This window comes from Oryza sativa, chromosome 3, assembly GCF_034140825.1.
Source record: "Oryza sativa Japonica Group chromosome 3, ASM3414082v1".
Lineage (NCBI taxonomy): Eukaryota > Viridiplantae > Streptophyta > Magnoliopsida > Poales > Poaceae > Oryza > Oryza sativa.
The window spans coordinates 21,809,698-21,832,348 of NC_089037.1; the positions used below are offsets into that span (position 1 = coordinate 21,809,698).

Consider the following 22,651-nt stretch of genomic DNA (forward strand, 5'->3'; position numbering starts at 1 on the left):
CTCCGTGGCTGGTTTCCGGTGACCGGTGGCTGCGGCTTTCCACTGCTGTTCCAGCGAGGCGGCGACTGGCAGAACAGTTCCGCACTTCCGCTTCCCGGCTACCGGCTTCCACATGAGACAATAGACATGGTAATCACTAATCCTATAATTCACTAATCAATAAATCACTAGTCAGGTTCTCATGCGTGATGTGTGGCTGATGATGATTGATGAATGATGAGCGACAAAGTGTGGGGACACCCAATTTAGGCTTGGTGCCCCAAAAATCCACTCGTGATCGTCCAGGATTTCGATCACGTACAAATTGATATACAGAACAGCTTTCGATTATTTACATAGGTTTGTTCATACAAACTAATTATACAACTGTTAAAGGGTGAAAAGATCCAAACTAATATATCCTTATTTGAAATACAAGAAAATCCAAAGTACTAAACTCCTAAACTCTTCAACTATTAGAACTACAATTAATAAACTCCAAAGAATTCAAAGAACTCCACAGGCAAAAGCTTGAGTGTAGGCTAGCCTAGACAAACTTGTCGTTGCCGTAGATCTCGCTTCCTTCTGATCTCCTTGTTAGCATGATTCCTCTATATGTCAAATTATGCAAGGGTGAGTACTTATGTACTCAGAAAGACATATTATAAATAATTAAAGGTGAATAGATATGAATAAATAAACAATAATAAAGTAAAGAAATAATAAAAACCATAAATCATCTTTATCCTCAACATTTTAATTTTAAAACTACTTATACTTCAGGAGTAGGAATCACCCTGATGACACAACTCCAGAACCGGGAGTACGGCGCATTTGAATGATTTAATTCACCTCTGCAGAGACTATCCAGCTTTACCCACACGATGAGAACAGTTTGCAAGACTGAAAACACCATAGCCGCTCGAGAGTCCCACTTACTACTAGTTACTGCACAGTGGGGTCTTGGTTCATCATAGTGGTCAAACTCTTGCCAGGCCTAAGACAAGGTATCTATATCGTCACACTTTCATGAATCCCACTGTTGTGAAACACTGCCCCCTAACTCCTTACGCATGTTCACCCCAACCGCTCATTGAGCCACCCAACAGTCTTTCATATAGTGGGACAATGTACTAGGCTAAATCCAATTACTTGGTTGTGTGGATGGACGCAACTATGTCATTTCCATGGTATAAGGGGTAATTATAATCCGGTTAAACAACCAAAATTTTCCAAACTCCCCACACCAACAAACTTCATTATATATAACATTCAAAAATACCCATTTTAACTGGATTCCTAAGTTTCTAAAGATGTTTGAATAATAAACCACATAAAATGATCTCAAATGTATCTTTCAATAATATCATGTAATCATGCTTAAAAGCATTTAACATCTACCCATGAGATGTTAAAAGAGCAAATATCATGCATCAAATTTAAATATGAAGATTATATTAAGGTTTCTATATGATCAAAATTTTAATTATGTCTTGCCTTGCGCCTTAAGATTTCCCGCGGCTTCAGCGTAGCCATCTGGGTCCACATCAGCTCCTTGGATGCTGATAAAACTTGCTATACGGTCTAACGTATGAATACGAAAAGATGGCAAATAAAACCTATAAGCAATTTGCTAAAAAGAAACAATAAAACCATGGAATAAAATTGGAGCGAAGCGAGAGGAAAAAGGAATGATTCAAGATAACTTTTAATTTGAAAATAAAAGAGAGGTGATGGTTTCTATAGGTTGAAAATTGAATAAAATCGAAGAAAGGATAATTTTGGATAGGTGGGGTTTATTTGGTGGATTTGGTTTCTAGTCGGTGCTAGGGTAGGGTAGCACGACGGCTAGATATTTGGAGTTGGTTAGCCGATGCTAAGGCTAGGTAGCATGCCAGCTAAATATCGGCTCGTCTAGTCGATGCTACAATCAAGCGGCACAACGACTAAAGAGTTAGGAAGGTTTATGCAGGATTGTGGGGCGGAAAGTTTTACCCTACAGCAGTGAGTAGCAGCAGAGCGGCTTGGATCGCACAGAGCCCGAAAGCTAGTGTGCGACGTGCTGTGGAGGTCGAGGGAGTAGTGAGGCTCCGACCACTATACGCGTTGAGGCATGGGATGCGAAAAGCAACACTTCGACCTTAGGATTAGCTTATGCCGGGTTTCACGACCCTTGGTTCAACGTCGAGGTCCTCAACCATTCGAGCGTCCCCATGAGAGGTATGAAATTCCCACAGTGGCTTTTTTTGGTGGCTAAAGGATGTTATATGAGTGGTTTAGAAATAAAAAGGGTATTTAAAGAAATTAAAGGATAATTAAAATTTAAAAAAAGGTTTTTAAATAAAACAAGAAATTTAAAATTAAAGGGATGTAAAGTAAATCAAATAAATTTAAAATAATTTTTAAATGTTAATTAAAATAATTTAAAATTAGAAAGTAAATAAATAAATAAGTAAAAGGTTTTTTTAAATAAAGAATTTTAAATAAAATTTTAAAAATAGGAAATTTGGTATCAAAACGAAGAGTTTGAAATTATATGAATTTAGGTCAAAGTCTCACTGGGATTGGATTTGTGGTTGGAAAGATATGGGTGTCTAAAGATTGAAATTGAATTAAAATCAAATAAAAGAGAAAAGTTACTGTGCAGGGGGGCCCACTTGTCATATGTCTCTTCTTCCTCCCGTTCTTCTCTCCTTTCTTCTGTTTCTTCTCCCGAGCAACAACAGAGAGGAAGAGGGACAGGGCGCCAGTGCTTCGGTGGTTGAACGGCCTCGACGGTGGCGGTCAAGCGTGTTCCCGCTCGCTGCACATCCGGGGAGGTCGGTGGAAGGCAAAGGGAGAAAAGAGGATGGCCGGAACAGCGGCAACAAGAGCTCAGCTCCGGCCGGCTATGGTGGTGCCGGTAGTGCTTGTGGCAGTGGCTAAAGGAGAGGGGAAATAGGAAAAATGGAACCACCTCGGCGAGGCGGAGTTGGTGGCGCAAGGGTTTGGCTTGCGAAGCTCCGTTGAGGGAGATCGGCCGGTGGCACCAATGGCCGGACATGGGAGAGAAAGAGAGAGAGCTTGAGCAGCTCGGTTTGTGTAGGGAGGAAGAGGGAACTTCGTCTTCCTTTTATAGGCGGCGAGAGGCGGTGGATAGAAGAGAAACCGGCGACGGCACGGCGTGCTTCGATTTAAATGCAGAGAAGCGGCGCCGGGTGGCCTCGTCGGATTGGCCGACATTGGCGATTTCGTTGGCGGCGACGGCTTTCGACGACGCGTGGCAGCGGCGGATTGGCTGGGCAAGGTGGCGGCGGCGGATTGGCTAGGCAAGGTGGCGGCGGCGGCGCCACAGAAAAGGGGAGGGAAGCAAAATAGACTTGTGCCGACTGGGCCGAATTAAGGAATTTCGGCCCAAAATGAATAGGAGTCTAAAGGAATTTTGTGTGGAGGATTTTGATTGGAATTCAAAGGGGATGAAAACTAAAGGATGGATGGTTGTGGACTTTTTGAACTTGGACAAGGAATTTGAATAGGATTCAAAGGAATTAAAAACTAGGGGAATTTTGAATGGAGAGTTTAAATAGATTTTAAAAGAGTTAAAATTTAAAAGAAAAATGCTTGAGGGTCTTTTGAATTTTATAAAAAGAATTTAAATATAAAGTTTTTAAAGCAAAAAGAAGTTTGAAATATTTTTTAAATAAAATCAAAGATATCTATTTTGAAGTATAAACTTTATAAAGGATAGAAATGCTCCAATTCTAATAGAATTCAAATAAGAACTAAATGTAAAACTTGTCATGAAAGATTTAAAAATCAAACGGGAAGGAAAGGCAATAATTTAACTTCTAACTTTGGATAAATTTAGGATGGTGGCAAAATAGATGGAAGAGAAGCAAATAGGACTTTAGCCCCAATATATGTGGTACGGATTTCTGGGTGAAACATTTGTTGGCTAAAGGAAGTTGGATTTTAAATGGAAGGGATTGAAAATAGGTTTCTTAGCACAAGAACAATCATTCAAATATTTGTGATAATATTATTCTTGTGCCAAGAATGTGATCAAGCAATAGGAATCAAATTGGCGGCTTGATCAGAATAGGAGAATTTTGGGAATTTCAAAGGGGTTTATGAAAGGCATTGTATAAGAAAAATGGGGATTTCAAAGGGGAAATATTGGTGGGAGTGTAGAACTGGATTCAGAAGTATATGTGGACAGGAATTTCTACAGGAATGAAATTTGTGGTAGATTGATATACTTCTAAAGGATAGGTATATTGACTCAGGGAGATTGAAAAGGATATTTTATGGACTATGGGAATATTTAGGTGGAGATCCAAAGGAAAGGTATTGGTTCTGGGGAAAAATAAGAATTGGTATTTCATGTGTTTGTGTAGAGATCAAAGGGGAAGTATTTGATGGAAGATAAAACTGGATTTGGTGATAGTATGGTAAGCTCTAAATGAGAAGGTATTAACTCTAGAGAGATTGATATTTTATGTGCTCTAGAGATGGTTGAGCGGGAATTGAAACGATATTTGTGGATGTTGGAGATGTTTGGGAATGGATCCAAAGGAAATATAATCTAGAGCCAAAGTTAGAGATTAAATAAAATAAATGAAAAGGTTTTTATGAAATTAAAAAGGGGTTTTAAAGAAAGCTTTTTAAATAAAGTTTAGATCCACGTCAAAGAAAAGATCAAAAGTGAGATTACTCAAAGGAAGAATCGAGAAGAGCATGACTTGAAATATTTTGCAAAAAAATTTCCCGTAAAATTTGAGTCCATTACACAAAGTGAGCAGAGCAGGGCCTAGGTGCCTAGCTAGATTGTTTGACTGTTTGTTGCTGTAATTCTGTTTGAATATAATCAATCGAAATATTGAATCGTCCTCATCTCTCCGTCGTTGAATGCATATGCAGCGTGAATTATTTCTGGAGGCACCGGAACTGCTGCCCGCTCCTTCTTGCCCTCGAGTACGGATTACTAATTACTGAACGTTGCCCGTCGGAAACTAGTGGTAAGATTTTAAATTTAGATTTGTAATTGTGTAGTGTAATTTATATGAGTTAAATCACTGTAATAATGTTAATTTTTTAAAACTATCAGGCCATGTCGTCGAGAAAGTATGCATCAAGTAGTAAGAAAAGGAAAAAAACTAAAGGTGGAAGTCTTAATAGAATCCCAAAAGGGGACAATGGACAAATTTTTAAGGGGTAACAATGGCATGTCAAGGAACCTAGCTGAATTGTCTATGTTGTTGTGGAGGAAGCAAGTGACATGGACATTGAAGACGAGGGCAATGAGGATGGTACTAATGAAAGTGATCATGAGAACATATTTAATTCACCTGCTACAGAATTTGCTAGTGTTGATGAACAACTAGTTTTTACTGTCGATATGTATGATCCAAGAAATTGGGATAAACTTGATCATAAAGCTAGGGACATATTAGTGGAGAAGGGGCCAATAAGAGAAGAAAATATTGAATTCCCTTTGGATGATAACTTAACACATTTCCCATATGCTCTTTTTTCTAGAAAAATGAGCAACGAGAAGGTTCATGATGGAAAATGGTTGGCTTACTCAAAGCATGTTGATAGAGTAATTTGCTTTTGTTGTAAGATTTTCAACTCTAGAAATTGCAAGAGTTCACTTGAACATGATGGGTTTAGAGATTGGAGGCATATTAGTGAAAGACTAAAAGAACATAAAGCTAGTGTCAAGCATATCACCAACATGACCTCTTGGAATGAATTGAGAGCTAGATTGAGGAAAAATGAAACAATTGACAAAGATTTGCAACAACAAATTACTAAGGAGAAAGAACGTATACGACAAGTTTTACTAAGAATAATTGCTATTGTCAAATTTCTTGGTAAACGTAATTTGGCTTTTAGAAGATCCAATGAGCAATTTACAATCATCAGAATGGCAATTTCTTAGCATGTAATGAGATGGTTGTAGAGTTTGACTTGGTGATGCAAGATCATCTTAGACGTATTCAGAATAATGAGATACATTATCATTATCTTAGTCATAAAATACAGAATAAGTTGGTTTCTTTCTTGGCTTCTGATATCACAAAAGCTATCATAAAGATGGTTAAAGAGGCAAAATATTTCTCTATTATCCTTGATTGCACCCCAGATGTGAGTCAAAATGACTTTGTTGGTCCAATGTGTTAATATGTCATGTGACAAAATAACATTAGAGGAGTATTTTATGGGTTTTTTTGAAGGTGGATGATACATCCGGTTCAGGGCTTTTCGATGTATTGGTTGATTCCATCAAGTCCTTTGGTTTTAGTATGATGATATTAGAGGTCAAGGCTATGATAATGGCTCTAACATGAAAGGAAAACACAAGGGGGGGGTGCAAAGACGATTAATTGCTTAATATTAATCCAAGAGCTTTGTATATGCCATGCGCTTGCCATAGTCTTAATCTCACTATCTCTGATATGGCTAAATCTTGTGCTAAAGCTATTTCATTTTTTTGGAATTGTGCAACTGATATATGTGTTATTTTCTGGTTCAACCAAAAGATGGAAAGTTTTGCTTGAACATGTTCCAAGTTTAACAGTGAAGTCATTGTGCAATACTCGATGGGAGAGTCGAATCAAAAGTGTTAAAGCTATTAGATATTAAGCTCCTGAGATAAGATCAGCTTTGTTGTACTTAAGGGAATCTAATGATGTTGAACCCAATCATAAGAGTGATGCGCAAAATTTATTTGAGGTAGTTGGTACCTTTAAGTTTATACTTGGTATGATTATTTTGCATGGCATTTTATTTGTTGTTAACACTGTGAGCAAGAAATTGCAGTCACCATCCACGTGCATTGAGTCCACCTTGCAACAAATAAAAGGCATAATGATTTACTTTCACAAGTACATAAATGAGGTGTTTGCTTCTAGTTTGATCATAGCCAAAGATATTGCATCTGAAATGGGTGTAAATGCATCATTTCTAGTAAAGTGTCATGAACCCAGAAAGAGACAGCTTGATGAAATTGAGTGATGAAGTAAATTTGCAAGTTGAGAGGGCTTTTGAAGTTCAACACTTTTTTGTTTTATGGTTGACATGGAAATCACTTCACTGAAAGCTAGATTTGAAGAACTCCAAGAATTCAAAAGCATAATTGTGTTTTTAATGAGTTCCATTGTCTTGAAGTTATTGGATGGAGTTGAACTAAAAGACAGTTGCGCTAAATTTGCAGAAATTTTCTCTCTACGGGGTTCATTTGATGTTGAGTTAAATGATCTAATTTTTTAGTTGTGTTTGAGTTGAGCTAAATTTGATGTTGAGTTAAATGATCTAATTTTCTCTCTACGGGGTTCATTTGATGTTGAGTTAAATGATCTAATTTTTTACTTTGCCAGATAGACTGATGTTTGCCATGGAGATTTTTGAGTTCGTTAGAGATGCAGATTGTTACCCTAATATTTCTGTTGTTTATTATCTCTTATTTGCATTGATCGTGATAGTGGCATCAGCTGAAAGAAGCTTTTTGAAGTTGAAATTATTGAAGAACTATTTGAGATCTTTATGCATTGAGAAGAAATTATTGGATGAAGTTGATATTTGTAACATTATCAATGACATCACATCTAGAAATATTTGGAATTTTTAAGGTAACATGTACAATGTTTTCTATATAGATATTATTTCCAAATGCAATTTAAATCTGTTTGGCAATAATTCATATATATGTAAAGTATATGTATCTATTAAATTTTATTATATAGTATGATAAGGGCATCTATGTTTAGTTTCACACCAGGGCCCTAAAAAGCCCGAACAGGCCCTGGACCCGGTCCGCCATGGGGAGCTTGTGCCGCGCTCCACAACGTATGCCCGTGTCTTGACTGCTTACACATGCACACGAACTACCACACGCGACACACACGCCCAGAACACACTATGGCGTGGTTTATTCCTAGCAAACTCCCCTAAACCACAACACCTCCATACGTCCTGACCTACAAAAGCCCCGGCTCGTCGTCAACGTCCGTGAGGACGGCCCTCTCCATCTTCGGTTCCATGCAGTCCTTGGCAAGGTGGCCACGAACACCGCAGTCGAAGCACCTTCCTCTGTGATGCTTGCTAGCACTCGAGCTCATGCTGCTCGCGTCGTCGTCATCCTTGTCATGGCCGCCGCTACGGCCAGCACCCTTCTCGCTATTGACACGGCGTGCGTCACCGCCGCGCGCCCTCTCCTTGCTGTTGTGCCGACACCAACGCGCCTCCCACTACTCCTCGGTGAGGAGCAGCCACTCAACACCATGCGCAACTTCTTCAACGTCGGCATCCTCCGCCATGCGTAGCCAGCCGATGACCTCCTCCACGGACGTGGTGTTGAAGTCCGTAAACATTTCGATCACCACCGCGACCTGCTTCATCTTATTGGGGACCACGCGCAAGGATCTTCTTCACCACATGGCTGTCCTCCATTGCCTCGCCATGCTTGCGCCAGGCTAGCGACAAGCCCATTGATGTGCATCGCGAAGTCGTCAACGGACTCCCCATCATGGAACGCGACGTTCTTGAACTCTTTCAAGAGACGTTGCATGCTGGCGGACTTCGCGCGATCATCGCCGACCCTCATCTTCTCCACTGCAGCCCGCGCCTCTTTCGCGACTTCTTCACAGCGAGCCCGACCTTCACCTCCGATGGCACGCCACGCAGGATGGCCGCCAACGCTTGCCTGTCCTCACGATGCTCGAGCTTGTCCTTCTCCACCGTGTCCCACAGCCCCAGCGCCTCCAAGCTCACCCGCATGACCAAGGACCACTCATGGTAGTTGGTCCTAGTCAGCAACGGCAGCTCCACGGCACCGGAGTTGGCGATGACGCGCTCCACGGCGGCACCAGAGTTCGAGCTGTCTCCAATCTTCATCTAACCTGCTCTAATACCAAATGTTGGCGTTGCCCAGGAGTCACTCCCTCATCACACACATGAGGAAGAAGAACAGTAGCACTAAAAACAAACTTATTTTGCGGGGATGAACGCCTATTTCTTGGCTATTTTTGATAGCAAAGACACACACCACACCAAACACATCATCTACTGCAGCTTTATACACAACGGCGACGCAGTGCCCACACACCCGCGTTTGCTACCTTCACGCACACCCACGCCTGAAATCCCACAACCCGGCCTGCACTCGTTCGTGAGCCACCGCGGTCCCGCAACGTACGCCCACGCCTTGACTGCTTACACACGCACATGGCACACACGCCCGGAACACACCATGGCATGGTTTATTCGTGACACCCTTCACCTTCGGCAGGTCAAGGAGACGCTCGGCCGCCTCACCCTTGCCGGACGCCCACCTCCATGTTTCTTTTTTTTTAGGGGGGGTGGGGGTGGGGGTTGATACGAGATAGGTTTCATGTGTAAGCCAACTTGTAAGGATTAAGTTAGAGAATACACTATTAACAACGTCAACCTTAATATAATCGAACAAAAATCGTTGCACCAAAAGACACTCTCTTGTATTAAAATCAGCAACAGTTTAATTAATTGCTCACAAGATCATCCAAATGAATAGCGCCAAAGACATAACCTCCCGTCTCTGGTCGATACTTTCTTCAATGCTTCAAGCTAAAGGAGCAACAGCTAGTGAGACGATGGCATAGCAACCAGGCAAACGCATCAGAAATCCAATCACTTTCCAGCCCTCTTCTGGTACTGGCCCTTGACCCACTTGATGCCACTGCTCGTCCCGGACTTCACCTTGTGCGCTCCGACCAGCGCCGCCGCCTTCGCCTTCACGAGGCCCTCCGACGCCGCGGCCTTCACGTTGCCGGCCACCGTCTTCTTCTCGCTGTTCCCGCTGCTGCCTCCTCCTCCTCCTCCTTTCTTGAAGCTTCCGTCGCCACCAGATGAGCCCCACTGGTCTGCCCAGGTTTGGGCATCCTTCTTGGAACCCATGGAGACGCTAGCTGGAGCTGGAATAACAAGATGAACTGCACGTTGTTTCGCTAGTTTTACAAGAAGAGAAGAATATTTTTTTATGTGTATCAAACAGAACAGTGTTTTCTGAAGCAGAACTCGAGCAAATGAATAGAGAAAATTCTCACTGCTCTGGTGAGCAGTATGTGCAATATCTTACAGGTTCTCAAAGGACTACTATGAGCAGAGAAGAAAAAAATGGAAATAACGGAATGGAGAAAAGAAGAAAACAAACATTGAGATTAATCTGATGACGATATGTTTCTTCCCTTCTTCCTTTGGGCTGTGACCTTCAAGGCTTCTTTTATACACACAGGAGATGTAAAAAAAAAAAAAAGAGGGGAAATTACCTTTGCTTCGTGAGGTGGGAGTATATATATATATATATGCAGAGAGATATGCTTTGCTTTAATTTGCTCTCAGCACGAAAGGAAGAATGCCCTGGTGACAACTTCATCGGATCCTCTGAGAAGATGAGCTGTCAGCCTGCCCTGCCAATACTGCAGAGCCAACTGTCTCGCTTTCTGCAGCTTCCAGTACGCCGATGATGCCAAATGGGCCTTTATTGCAGCGATAAAGTGAGGAAATAAAAGAAGGCGGCAGAATTTTATGAATTTTCTGAACCGCAATGCCAACCGAGCTAGCAGAATTACCGAGTATATAATTACAGCTCCTATTTTAGAAACGTTCAGATCTTAAAACTAACTGCCTCTGGATGTAAATAGGTATTGTCATGCAAGCCTGATGTTAGAGTTCCTTTGGATCGAAGGAATTCCATAAGATTTAAATCTTTAGGGAAGTTTTCCTATGAAGCTCTTCGCAGTAAAGGAATATGATGCCAAATTTCATATGGATTGACCTCATTTAACCCCATTTCCAAAGAAAAAGAAACATGAGGTTATTTTTCTTTTGACAAGTCCAATGCACTCTCTTCCTTTATGTCTCCAGTTTCTCTCTATTACAAGCAAGTTCATTATTTACTTCCTGCGAACCAAAGGAAGGAAATTTAGTATTCATGTGTTTTAGAACTCTATAGGATTCTATAGGGTATGATTATTCCTATTTTTTTATTCCCGTGTTTTTAAAATCTGGCGTTCCAAAGGAGCCAAATATAAACATAATCCAGTGAAATATTTTATGAAATTTCCTTCTCTTTAAGGCATCCCACCATTTAACATGTACTATTATCGAATTCTCCTATCAAAATTGCCCGGACATAATTAATGAAGAAAACTACTAATTCTCCTATCAAAATTGCACGGACATAATTAATGAAGAAAACTACTATATCCAGTAAAATATATGTATCGATTATATGTAACGGACTCAAATTTTCAGAGAAAAATTTTTGCGAAATATTTTAGTTGTACTCTTCTTGATTCTTCTGTTGAAGTGATCTTACCTTCTGTTAATCTCTTTTAACTTGGATTTAAAACTTTATTTGCAAAGTTAATCGCTCTCTTTTAAATTTTACAAAACCTCTCTATTTATTTTCTTTAATCTCTGACTTTGGCTCTATATTATATTTCCTTTGAATTCCATTCCTGAACATCTTCAACCTCCACAAATACCAATTGTTATTTTTCCCAGAACCAATACCTTTCCTTTGGATCTCCACCTAAATATTCCCATAGCCCATAAAATATCCTTTTCAATCTCCCTAAGTCAGCATACCCATCCCTTAGAGTTTATCAATCTACCACCAATTCTGTTCCTATAGAAATTCCATCCAAATATACTTCCGAGTCCAGATCTATACTCCCACAAATATTTCCCCTTTGAAATCCCGTTCCTCCAAATTATCCATTCAAGATTTCAAAGTCTACTATTTAGTTTGGGCCAATATTTCCCTGATTGACCCGACTCTCTGTTATATCCCATTAACCATTTTTATCTTTGGGGCTAAACCAGTATAACTCCCTTTCTGTTAGATTTTATTCTGGATCAACCCCTATCTAAACCTTTGTCTCCTTTTAATCGATCCAAAATATTCTGTGGTCAAGTTCCTATTTTGATTCATCCACCAATTTGATTTCTATGACTTGATCACATTCTTGGAACAAGAATAATATTATCATAAATATTTAAATGATTGCTCTTGTGCTAAGAAACTTATCCCTTCTATTTAAAATCCAACTTCCTTTAGCCACAAATAATTCACCGGGAATCCATACCACATATTTTGGAGGCTAAAATCTTAGTTATTTACCTCCATCTATTTTTGCCACCATCCCAAATTTATCCAAAGTTTGAAGTTAAATTATTACCTTTCCTTCCCGTATGATTTTTAAATCTTTCGTGACAAGTTTTACTTTTGGTCCTTATTTGAATTCTTTTAAAATTGGAGCATCTTTATTTTTATCCTTTTCAAAATTTATATTTCAAAATAAATATATTTGATTTTATTTTAAAAATATTTTAAACTCCTTTTTGCTTTAAAAAAACTTTATATTCTTCTTATAAAGTTCAAAAGACCCTCAAGCGTTTCTCTTTTAAATTTTATCTCCTTTAAAATTTATTTAAAACCCTCCATTCAAAATTCCTTAGATTTAATTCCTTGACCAAGATTCAAAAATTCTACATCCATCCATCCATCCTTTGATTTTTCATCTCCTTTGAATTCCATTCAAAACCCTCTACATAAATTATCAAAACTTCCTATTCAATTTGGGCCAAACTCCCATTTGGCCCATTCCCCTTTTCTTTTCCTTCCCTTCCTCCCTCCTCTCGGGCCGCCGGACCAGCCGAGCCGGCCCACTTAGCGCGGCCCAGCCAGGCCGAACCGCCTCCTCCTCCTCCAGTGGGCGCCGCCACCACCGCGCCACCATGGGCGCCGCCGCCGCCCAGCTAATCCGACGACGCCACCTTGCCGCGCCGCCCACGCCGTCTGCTGCCATCCCGCCCCGTGGCGCCCCCACAGCCGCCGCCGCCATCGCCTTTTCACGGCCGCCACCGCTATTCCTCCGCCGCCGCTGTTAAGCCGCCGTCGCCCACCGTCTTCGCCGCCGCCGCACAACGCCGCGCCGCGTCACTCGCCACGCGCCGCCGCAAGCCGACGCCGACTACCGAGCCGCCCCTTTGCCGCCAATCGGAAGCCGACGCTTGGCGCCGCCTCTCCGCATTCCAACCGACATCGTGCCGTGCCATCGCCGGTTTTCCCTCCTCCACCGCCTTTGCCGCCTATAAAATCCGGCGACCCCTTCCATTTTTCCCTCATCCAAATCGGAGTTCCCTCTCTCCCTCTCTCCTCAAATCCTCCATTTCTGGCTGGCCGCCGTTCCCCTTTGCCCTTCTCCACCGTCGGCCGCCGTCCTTGCCTCCCCATCGCCGGCCGCCGCCTTTTCCCTTCCCAGCGCCTCCTCCGACCACCGCCGCCATCGAGCGCCGTCGGCCACCGGAGCACCCCGCCCCTTGCCGCCCTTCCTCTGTCTCCCTCTCCTCTGTGCCGATACGAGGAAGAGGAAGAAGAAGAAAAGAAGAAAGAGGGAGAAGACTGACCTGTGGGCCCCACCTCTGATAAAGTAATCCTTTTCTTTTTATTTCAATTTCAAATTTTAGGGATCCATATCTCATAAACCAAAGATTCAATTCCAGAAATTCTTTGAGCTAAATTCTTCTAATTTCAAACTCTTCATTTTGATACCAAATTTCCTATTTTAAAATTTCATTTAAATTCTTTATTTAAAAAAATTCCTTATTTATTTATTTACTTTCTAATTTTAAATTATTTTAATTAACCTTTAAAAGTTATTTTAAATTTATTTGATTTACTTTACATCCCTTTAATTTTAAATTTCTTGTTTTATTTAAAAACTTTTTAAATTTTAATTATCCTTTAATTTCTTCAAATACCCTTTTCTTTACCATTTTAAATTTTATTTCTTTAATCTATTTTAAAACCCCCTTTTGAATTTAAATTCCTTTGATATATTTAAATACCCCTTTTTATTTCTAAATCATTCCCATACCATCTCTTAGCCACTAAAATTCCGCCGATGGAATTTTACGCCTTCCATGGAGACATTCGCATGGTCTCAAACCCCGATGTCAAACCGTTGGTCGTAAAACCCGGTATAACCTAATCCTAAGGTCGAAGTGTCGCTCTTCGCACCCCACGCCTCAACGCGTACCGTGGTCGGAGCCTCACTACTCCCTCAACCTCCACAAGCACGCCGCACACTAGTCCTTGAGCTATGTGCGACCCTAGCCGCTCTGTTGTCACTCACGACTGCAGAGTAACACTGTTCCGCTCCACACAAATCTCCTAACTCACTAGCCGTTGTGCTACTTAACTGTAGCATCGACTAGACGAGCCAATATTTAGCCGTTATGCTACCAACCTTAGCATCGGCTAACCACTCCAAATATCTAGCCGTCGTGCTATCCTACTCTAGCACCGACTAGAAACCAATCCACCAAATAAACCCCACCTATCCAAAATTATCCTTTCTTCGATTTTATTCAATTTCCAACCTATAGAAAGCATCACCTCTCTTTTCTTCTTTAAGTTAAAAGTTTATTTTAAACCCCTTTCCTTTTTCCTCTCGCCTCACTCCAATTTTATTTATTTCTTGGCTTTATCGTTTCTTTTGTAGCAATTTGCTTATAGGCTTTATTTGCTATCTTTTCGTATCCGTAAGTTAGACCATACAACAAGTTCTATCGTCATCCAAGGAGCTGACGTGGACCTAGATGGCTACGCTGAAGCCGTGGGAAATCTCGAGGCGCAAGCAAGACATAACTAAAATTTTGATCATATAGAAACCTTGATATAATCATCATATTTAAATTTGATGCATGGTATTTACTCTTTTAACATCTCATGGGTAGATGTTATACTTCAGAATAACATTGTGGTAATTATTAATGCCTAGCATTATTACATGAGGTTATTGAAAAGGTGCATTTGAGATCATTTTATGTGGTTTATTTTTCAAACAACTTTACAAACTTAGGAATCCGGTTAAAATGGGCATTTATGAATTGAGATTGTGAATGTTGTGATTATGAATGTTAATATATGATGAAGTTTGTTGGTGTGGGGAGTTTGGAAAGTTTTGGGTGGTTTAACCGGATTATAATTACCCCCTTATACCATGGAAATGACATAGTTGCGTCCATCCACACGATCAAGTAATTGGACTTAGCCTAATACATTGTCCCACTATATGAAAGACTGTTGGTTGGCTCACTAGGAGCAGGATTGGGGTGAACGCATGTGTAAGGAGGTTGGGGGCATGGTTCACAACGGTGGAACCCGTGAAAGCAGCGACCAAGTAGCCTTGCTTAGGCCCAGCAAGTGCCCGACTGCTAGGACGGATCAATATCCCACTCGTGCAGTAACTAGTAGTAAGTGGGACCTTCGAACGGCTCTGTTGTTCTCAGCCCAGCTAGCTGTGAGCATCGTGTGGGTAAAGCTAGACAGTCTCTGCAGAGATGAATTAAATCATTCGAATGTGCCGTACTCCTGGTTCTGGAGTTGTGTCATCAGGGTGATTCCTACTCCTGAAGTATAAGTAGTTTTAAAAATTAAATTGTTGAGGATAAAAATGATTTATGGTTTTTATTATTCCTTTAATTCATTATTGTTTTATTTATTCATATCTCTTCACCTTTAATTATTTATAATATGTCTTGCTGAGTACACAAGTACTCACCCTTGCATAATTTGACATATAGAGGAAACGTGCTAACAAGGAGATCAGAAGGAAGCGAGGTCTATGGCAACGACAAGTTTGTCTAGGCTAGTCTACACTCGAGCTTTTGCCTGTGGAGTTCTTTGAATTCTTTGGACTTTATTAGCTGTAGTTTTAGTAGTTGAAGAGTTTAGGAGTTTAATAGTTTAGCACTTTGAATTTTCTTGTATTTCAAATAAGGATGTATTAGTTTGGATCTTTTCACCCTTTAACAGTGGTATAATTAGCCTGTATAAACAAATTTGTATAAATAATCGAAAGCTGTTCAGTATATCAATCTGTGCGTGATCGAAATCCTGGACGATCACGAGTGGATTTTCGAGGCACCAAGCCTAAATTGGGTGTCCCCACATTATATTATTAAGACAACTTTGAAAGGAGGCACCACGTTCACTATGGAGGCAAGAAATCCCACATTAATTGGATAAAAAAGTTCAAGTAGAAATACATCTTAGAATATAATGCATATTTAAAGAAGTGTTCAATTAGATGATACAGGATTAATTAAAATTCATAAAGAAGGCACCACGCCCATTTTGAAGGCTAGAAATTCTCACATTGATAATATAAAAAGAAAAAAAGAGTTCAAGTAGAAATACAATTTAGAAATTAACAAGATATGCTTGAAAGATGTAGCACGTTCGCTGTGAAGGCTAGAAATACCCACATTAAGAGGACAAAATGAAAAATAAAAGGTTCGAGTAGGAATACAATTTAGAAATTAATAGAACGAAAAATAATAATGAATATAGAAAGAAGAGTTAATGTAGAACAATATACGTGATTAATTAAAATTAAGAAAGCAGACATCACATTCGCCATTGAGGTTAGAAATTCCAACATTAGCCGGAGAAAAATAGAAATAATTTTAGTAGGAACACAATTTAGAAATTAATTAAAATTCAAAATAAATATAATGAATATTGAAAGAAGTGTCCATATGTAAAACACAATACGAGATTAATTAGAATTCGGAATACAAAATAAAGTAAATTCTGAAAATGGATTTTCAATATGAATTCCAAATAAATTTTAAAATGATCATTAACGTTCCAAACAAAAATATAATAAAAAATAAATCAGTAAAGACTGTACCAAAAAGAGTCCATATCAAAATACAATCTAGAAATATCCAAAAATAAGATTAATTAAAATTTAGTAGAAAATTGAGAAATGACATGGCGGCGGCCAAGTGGATAGGCAACAAAGGAGAAAGGAGACAATAGTTGCCATGGGACAGTGAGCCGAGAGGTGGCACATGACAATAAAGAAGGCAGGTAACGGGTAGAACCCCAATGATGATTAGGTTTGATATTTGGAATCCTAATGATGGTAAAGAGTAGGGGCAGCGGGTAGGCCATAAAGGTGTATGGTGGTGGTGGTTGATATTGACGGGATTTCTACAAAGTAAAACAAGGAACCCATACGATGATCAGGTTTAATTTTTAAAATTCCAATAACAATAAAATGGGTACGGGGCAACTGACAGGCCATAAAAGATTAGGGTGCTGGTGTTTGATGGAACTAACCCGATGACATAATGGATTCTAAAAAAAAGGTCCAGATTTTAAAGAGAAAATTCGATCCATAGCACATAAAAAAAATCTACCAAAAAATAGCACAACAAATTTCCCACTTTGACCAGAAGCACAGGCCTTCAGCTTTTCCTTTGATACATAGCACTTCTGTCATATTTTCCATCCAAATATGTGAGTTGGGATGAAGAAAGACTAATTTACCCTTACTCCTCTCTATATAGCCCTGTACCCCACTGGCCCTTCGCCCCCGCCACTCCCGATGGCACCGCCAGCTCTGTCTCCGCCCACAGGTCTACTGGTCTAGGCACCACCTCTCCGCGACTACGCCCTCTACGTCTTTGACCCACCTTGCCAACGCTGGCACACTCGTCTCTATTGCTGGTCCTTGGGTAGCGCCCCAAGGACTTTGTCTCCTTCGCCTCGCCTCCGGGTGGTGCTCTCGTGGTCAAGGCCATCAAAGCGGTGGCCTTGTAGGTGGCTCAACCATGTGCGGCTGCAAAGCGCGGTGACTTGGTCGACAACAGCGGTTGCTCGCGGGTTGCTCTACTGCGCGTAGCTAATCCGCACAGGGGGGCTGTGAGATGTTGCGGTTTGGTCGATAGCGGCTGCTGCTGCTTCCAAGGTGCAGAGAGGAGATGACGGCAGTGGCTGGCAGGTGGTTCGACCTAGTCATGTTGGAGAAAAACAAAGGGTAAATCAGTCCGAGGATAAAATTTTCTACTCTAATCTAACACGGTTAGCTCAAAATGTGACGGAAGTACTATGTATAGAAGGAAAACCGATGGCTTATGCTTCTGGTCGAAATGGAAAATTTGTTATGCTATTTTTTGGTACCGGACTTTTTTTGCATGCTATGGATCGAATTTTATCTTTTTTAAAGGTCCCAAACAGAATGAGTATAAGCCGTAGCGGTCTGGGCAAAAGTAAAGAGGGGTGGTAGCTGGTGACTTCTAAAAACTGTAAAATTAAAAACCCGGTGATGATAAGGTTCAATTTGTTAAAATCCTAAGACCATGAGATGACTATTTGACATAGTTTAAAGAAAATCATGTGTAAAAATATTTAGATAGTTTTGTATGGGTGCTAATGGCACAATTGCATAGGCAACCTAACTAGTTTTACATTTATGATAAGATTTGGTCATACATTAAAAATTTGACTATCAATATTTTTCAAATAATTTAAAAAGGGAAAAAAGGTATACATATATTTGCGTGGTATTATCAAAATATCATAAAAATATTATTATATTTTACAAATTTATTTCAATAGAAAAAATTGAAAGTGTTAAAGCATTTTTTTTCACATTAGAGGCAATCTATAGAAATATTTTTGGAAGTGTCAAAAACAATTTTTTCACATCCAAGGGTAATCTATAGGGAAAAAAATTAAAAGTGTTGAAGAGGAGGGTTTACTAAGTTCATATCACATGATTAATGTTTTACATTTCAGAGGAGGGTTTGTGCTTGGAACATATGGCATCCTACAATGCACACATTCAAACATCAAAATCTTAAATCATTAATGTCCAAAATTATTGAGTAGGAAAGGTACATTAGTATATTTGTCGTGGGGTATAGTTATATATTTAAGAGTAAATTTCATAATACCCTACTTATTATGGTCCAAGTTAAGAAACCACATGGATTTTGGCACATGGCACATGACCCCGGTATTATGGCCATCAAGTTTCACAAAACCACACTATTGATCATTTTTACTTTATGCGACCACACTTTTGAGTTCTATAGTAATATATCAAATTTATGAGTTTTTTATCCATCATTTAAGTAAAGTTTTATAGATTTAAGTAAAGTTTTATAGATTTGTCGTGTTGTGTAGTTATAATTTTAATAATATCCTTTCGTGAAATAAATGATATGATAAAATAATGATCAAATATATTCATATGAGACTCGTTTGGGGCTCACCAGTATGACTGGAAAGTGTCTTTAAGTTTAAATATATTATATTTCACATTTCAGATGACAACTCTTCTATTCAGAACAGATGACATCCTGCAATATACATGCATATAAACACCAAAATCTTTAGTCATTAATGCACGAAATTATTAAGTATGAAATGTGATATTAGTAGGTTTGTCGTGAAGTCTAGTTATATTTTTAATAATTTTCTTTGATAAATATATGATATGATAAAATAATCATCAAATATATCTATCGGAGACTGATGCGTTGATGTTCGAAAATGTCAAGTTGAAAAATTAAGGTAGTATATCATTTGCACACATGAATTGTATTAGAATTATTCCTGACTCAATGAATAGAAAAAATCTATATTGTCTCAAATTTAGAACCTATGATACACTTTTTTTTGATAATAGATTAAAAACCCGCTCTCATCCATGAGGATGTACACAGCCAAACGTATGATACGGTTATTATAGATCACTGTAATGCACACATAGGGATGAAAACGGTCGGAAAAACGTCTCAATCATTTACATAACCTTTTTTTTTTTTGAAAAACAGTAAAGACAGAAACAAAAACGAAATAGGAAATATCAAAAACTGAAAAGGGACTATAAGGAAAGAAACATGTCAGTATCGACCACGAGCCGATAATAAATATCAGAAACATTAATCTGTAAAATTGCACTCAAGTTAGGATTAGGTTAAGAAGTTGATGGGCTTCTAAACTATGGGTCAAATAAAGAAATATACCATAAATATTAGCGTATTTAGAAATATAAAAAACGGTAATTACATATGAATGCATTAAAAGTAGGAAACAACCGGTATTCAGCAAAATTGTTTTTGTTTCCATTTCCATATTTTTACCATTCCTATTTTAGTGTTCGTCAGTAACCATTTCCACATTGCTTGGCTGGCAAAAATAAAAAATTGAGCAAGATATCTTCACCCCTATGTGCAGATATCTATCTAATAATCTTAGAGTTAATCACAAGATATAGACATAACAGAACTAGGAAATGAATGACATAGGAGACAGACGATGAAGCGATGAATGGAGCCTTGTTGTTTTGTATTGCATTAACACCAAATTAAGAGAAGCATTGAACTCTCCTCCTACAGAAACCTATATAAAGACCCTTGTGGGGGCCATTGAAAGTCAACCAAATAGAGCAGAACTCATCTGTACTCAATCTGTCCCAAAATATAAGTAACTTCTATCACTCAGAATTTGTCCTAAAATATAACAACTTCTCCACAGCATTCCCTTCCCAACCAATCACAACTTCTTTACCATTCAAAATTTTCACATACCTCCACGGTTAGGTAGATTTTTGTCAACTTTACATGGAGAATTTCTAGTAGGATGGCTGTCTGAATAAGTTGTCTATTTGTTGGCGGAGTGGTTATTTGTCTTCCGTTTGATAGCTACTTTATTTTGTTTTGGGGGGGGGGGGGTAGGGGTGGTTTAAGCCAATAATTGTGTAAAAATTGGTTGTAACTTATGTTGAAGTGAAGGCCGGATTTCATCCATATCCAAAATAAAATCTACCTATCTATATACAAAAAGTTTATTAAATTTTCTATAAATGCTCTAAGCAGACATGTGGTATTCCTAAATACACTCCTAAAACTGCCACATGGCACTCAAATAAATTGGTGGACCCACTATTTTTAATTATTAGAATTATCTTTTCTTTGTCCCCACAACACGGCCCACCCTCTCCTCTCCCCACCAGCCCACAGCCCCACACTAGATGCATGTACATACACATGTGGTACGTATGCCTCCTGTAACGCCCCAATTTTCGTTCAGGATTAAAAATCATTTAATAATGTATTTTCTAGAAATTAAATAAAAGTTAAAGCAATTTAATTAAGTGAAATAATGGGAGAATTAAAATTTTCCTTTAAAAATCATTGGCCGACAATATTTTGTAATATTCTTTGTGCCCTAATATACTCTCTGGATTTTTCCATGAATTTTCGGGGCTCAAGAAATAATTTTAAAAGCACAAAGTTCATTTAATCAATTAAATTAAATAGAAAACCAATTAAAAGTCTCCTCTCTCCCTTTGGGCCGCTTCCGGCCCAAAGACCTCCTTCCCTCCCCGCGGCCCGTTCCCTCCCCTCTTCCTTCCTTCCTCCTTGGGCCGTCGACCCATCTTCCTTCCCCTCGAGCAAAGTCTAAATAACCCCCTGGGTCTCCTCCCTCTCTCCCTCCCCGACAGGTGGGCCCGACGACCCCACCTGTCAGGCCTTCCTCCTACCTTCGGCTTCCCGAAGCCTCCATGGCCGGCGGATTGCCGCCCACGTCCCGCCAAATCCGGCGCCCTCCCGCTCGCGCCCTCGCGCCCAAACCGCATAAAATCGGTCGCCCTCCACGTCCTCCACCTTTTCCCCCACTCTCCCCATGAAAATCGGCGCCGGTTTTCCCCCGCCACGTGCCCACGTCGCCACTCCATCTCGCCGGCCGTTGCCGCCCCGTTGCCGCCCATCCCGGCCACGATTTCCACCTCCCGAGCCTATATAAAGCCTCCCCGGAGCTCTCTCTTCCCTTTTCCCCAAACCCCCGAGCCCGTCGCGCCCTCTACCGAGCTCCCCACGCCGATCCCCATCGCCGCCGCTCGCCGGCGTGCTCCGGCCGCCATTTCCCGCCGCCACAGCCGTCGCCGAGCCGAGCCGCCGCCACCGCCAGCTTCGCCGCCGCAAGGGCAAGCCCGGCCGCCTCTTATGTCCCCCTTTCCACCCCTCGAGCACCACTCCCGCCGCCAACCCGAGCCGCCGCCGCCTCTACCGCCTCCAGCCGCCCGCCACCGTCGCTAAAGCCACTGCCGCACACCGCCGTTGGTCCCGCTGGCCTCGCCGCGCGTTGCCGCACCCCGTCCACCGCTCCGCTTCCGCAATAAACCACCCGGGCACCGGTTTCACCGTGCACCCGAGCCACAGCCGCCTCTTGTCGCCTTCAGTCGCGCGCCACCGCCACTCCCGTTGCTGCCACGCTGTGCCGCCACCGCCGAAAGCTTCACCGTTCCTCGCCGCCTCCGGCCGCTGTTTTCCTCGGCACCGCGCCTTCCCCGTGCCACTTAAACTCTCTATCCCCTTCCCAGGTCCCGGAGGTCCCCGGCCGTCACTCGTCGCCCGTTGGCCGCCGTTGGACCGTCGCCGTCGTCCTCGCCCCGGGGAGCACCGCCGCTATCTCGCCTCCGTCCGGTGCCGTGCCGCTTAGTGAGCATCCCCCTTCCTCCTCTCTTTTCCGCCGCCCTTCGCGCGCCCTCTCGCGCCGCCGCTCGCCGCTGCGCGTCGTGTCTCAGCTAGGCCAGCTCTGAGCCGTGCCCGTGCTCTAGGCGCCCTGCCCTGTGGCCGCCCGTGGACCACCCGTGGTCTCGGTCCACGGTGCTGCCCCGGCCGCGGTGGACCGTGTCCACCGTGCGCCCTACCCTAGTCCCGCTGACGTGTGGGGCCCGTCTGTCGGCGCACCCTTCCCCTTTGATGATGTCAGCAGTGCCTTTTCCCTCGAGAAAACAATTAATAATTGCGTTATAAATTAGTATTAATTCTAGCA

The 22,651-nt window shown here is 41.1% G+C and overlaps 1 protein-coding gene and 3 pseudogenes across 3 annotated transcripts; 1 reads left to right on the forward strand and 3 right to left on the reverse strand.

Moving 5' to 3' along the window:
• Positions 1-2,526: 2,526 nt before the first annotated feature.
• On the reverse strand, positions 2,527-3,022 carry LOC107280415 (uncharacterized; annotated as a pseudogene).
• Positions 3,023-5,236: 2,214 nt separating this feature from the next.
• On the forward strand, positions 5,237-6,355 carry LOC136355656 (uncharacterized; annotated as a pseudogene).
• A 1,349-nt stretch (positions 6,356-7,704) lies between these two features.
• LOC136355533 (uncharacterized) lies at positions 7,705-8,926 on the reverse strand (annotated as a pseudogene).
• A 507-nt stretch (positions 8,927-9,433) lies between these two features.
• Positions 9,434-10,373, reverse strand: LOC4333295 (uncharacterized). 3 transcript variants are annotated; one of them, XM_015774444.3, is made up of 2 exons: positions 10,266-10,373; positions 9,434-9,911 (listed from the first exon to the last, which is right to left on the reverse strand). In XM_015774444.3, exon 2 carries the CDS (start codon positions 9,892-9,894, stop codon positions 9,628-9,630), a length of 267 nt encoding a protein of 88 aa, XP_015629930.1. In that variant the 5' UTR covers positions 9,895-9,911; positions 10,266-10,373; the 3' UTR covers positions 9,434-9,627. The 3 variants fall into 3 exon arrangements, with proteins under 3 accessions (XP_015629930.1, XP_015629928.1, XP_015629929.1); XM_015774442.3 differs by lacking the exon at positions 10,266-10,373 and adding an exon at positions 10,151-10,191; XM_015774443.3 differs by lacking the exon at positions 10,266-10,373 and adding an exon at positions 10,151-10,191 and having other exon boundaries at positions 9,434-9,929.
• Between the last annotated feature and the right edge of the window lie 12,278 nt (positions 10,374-22,651).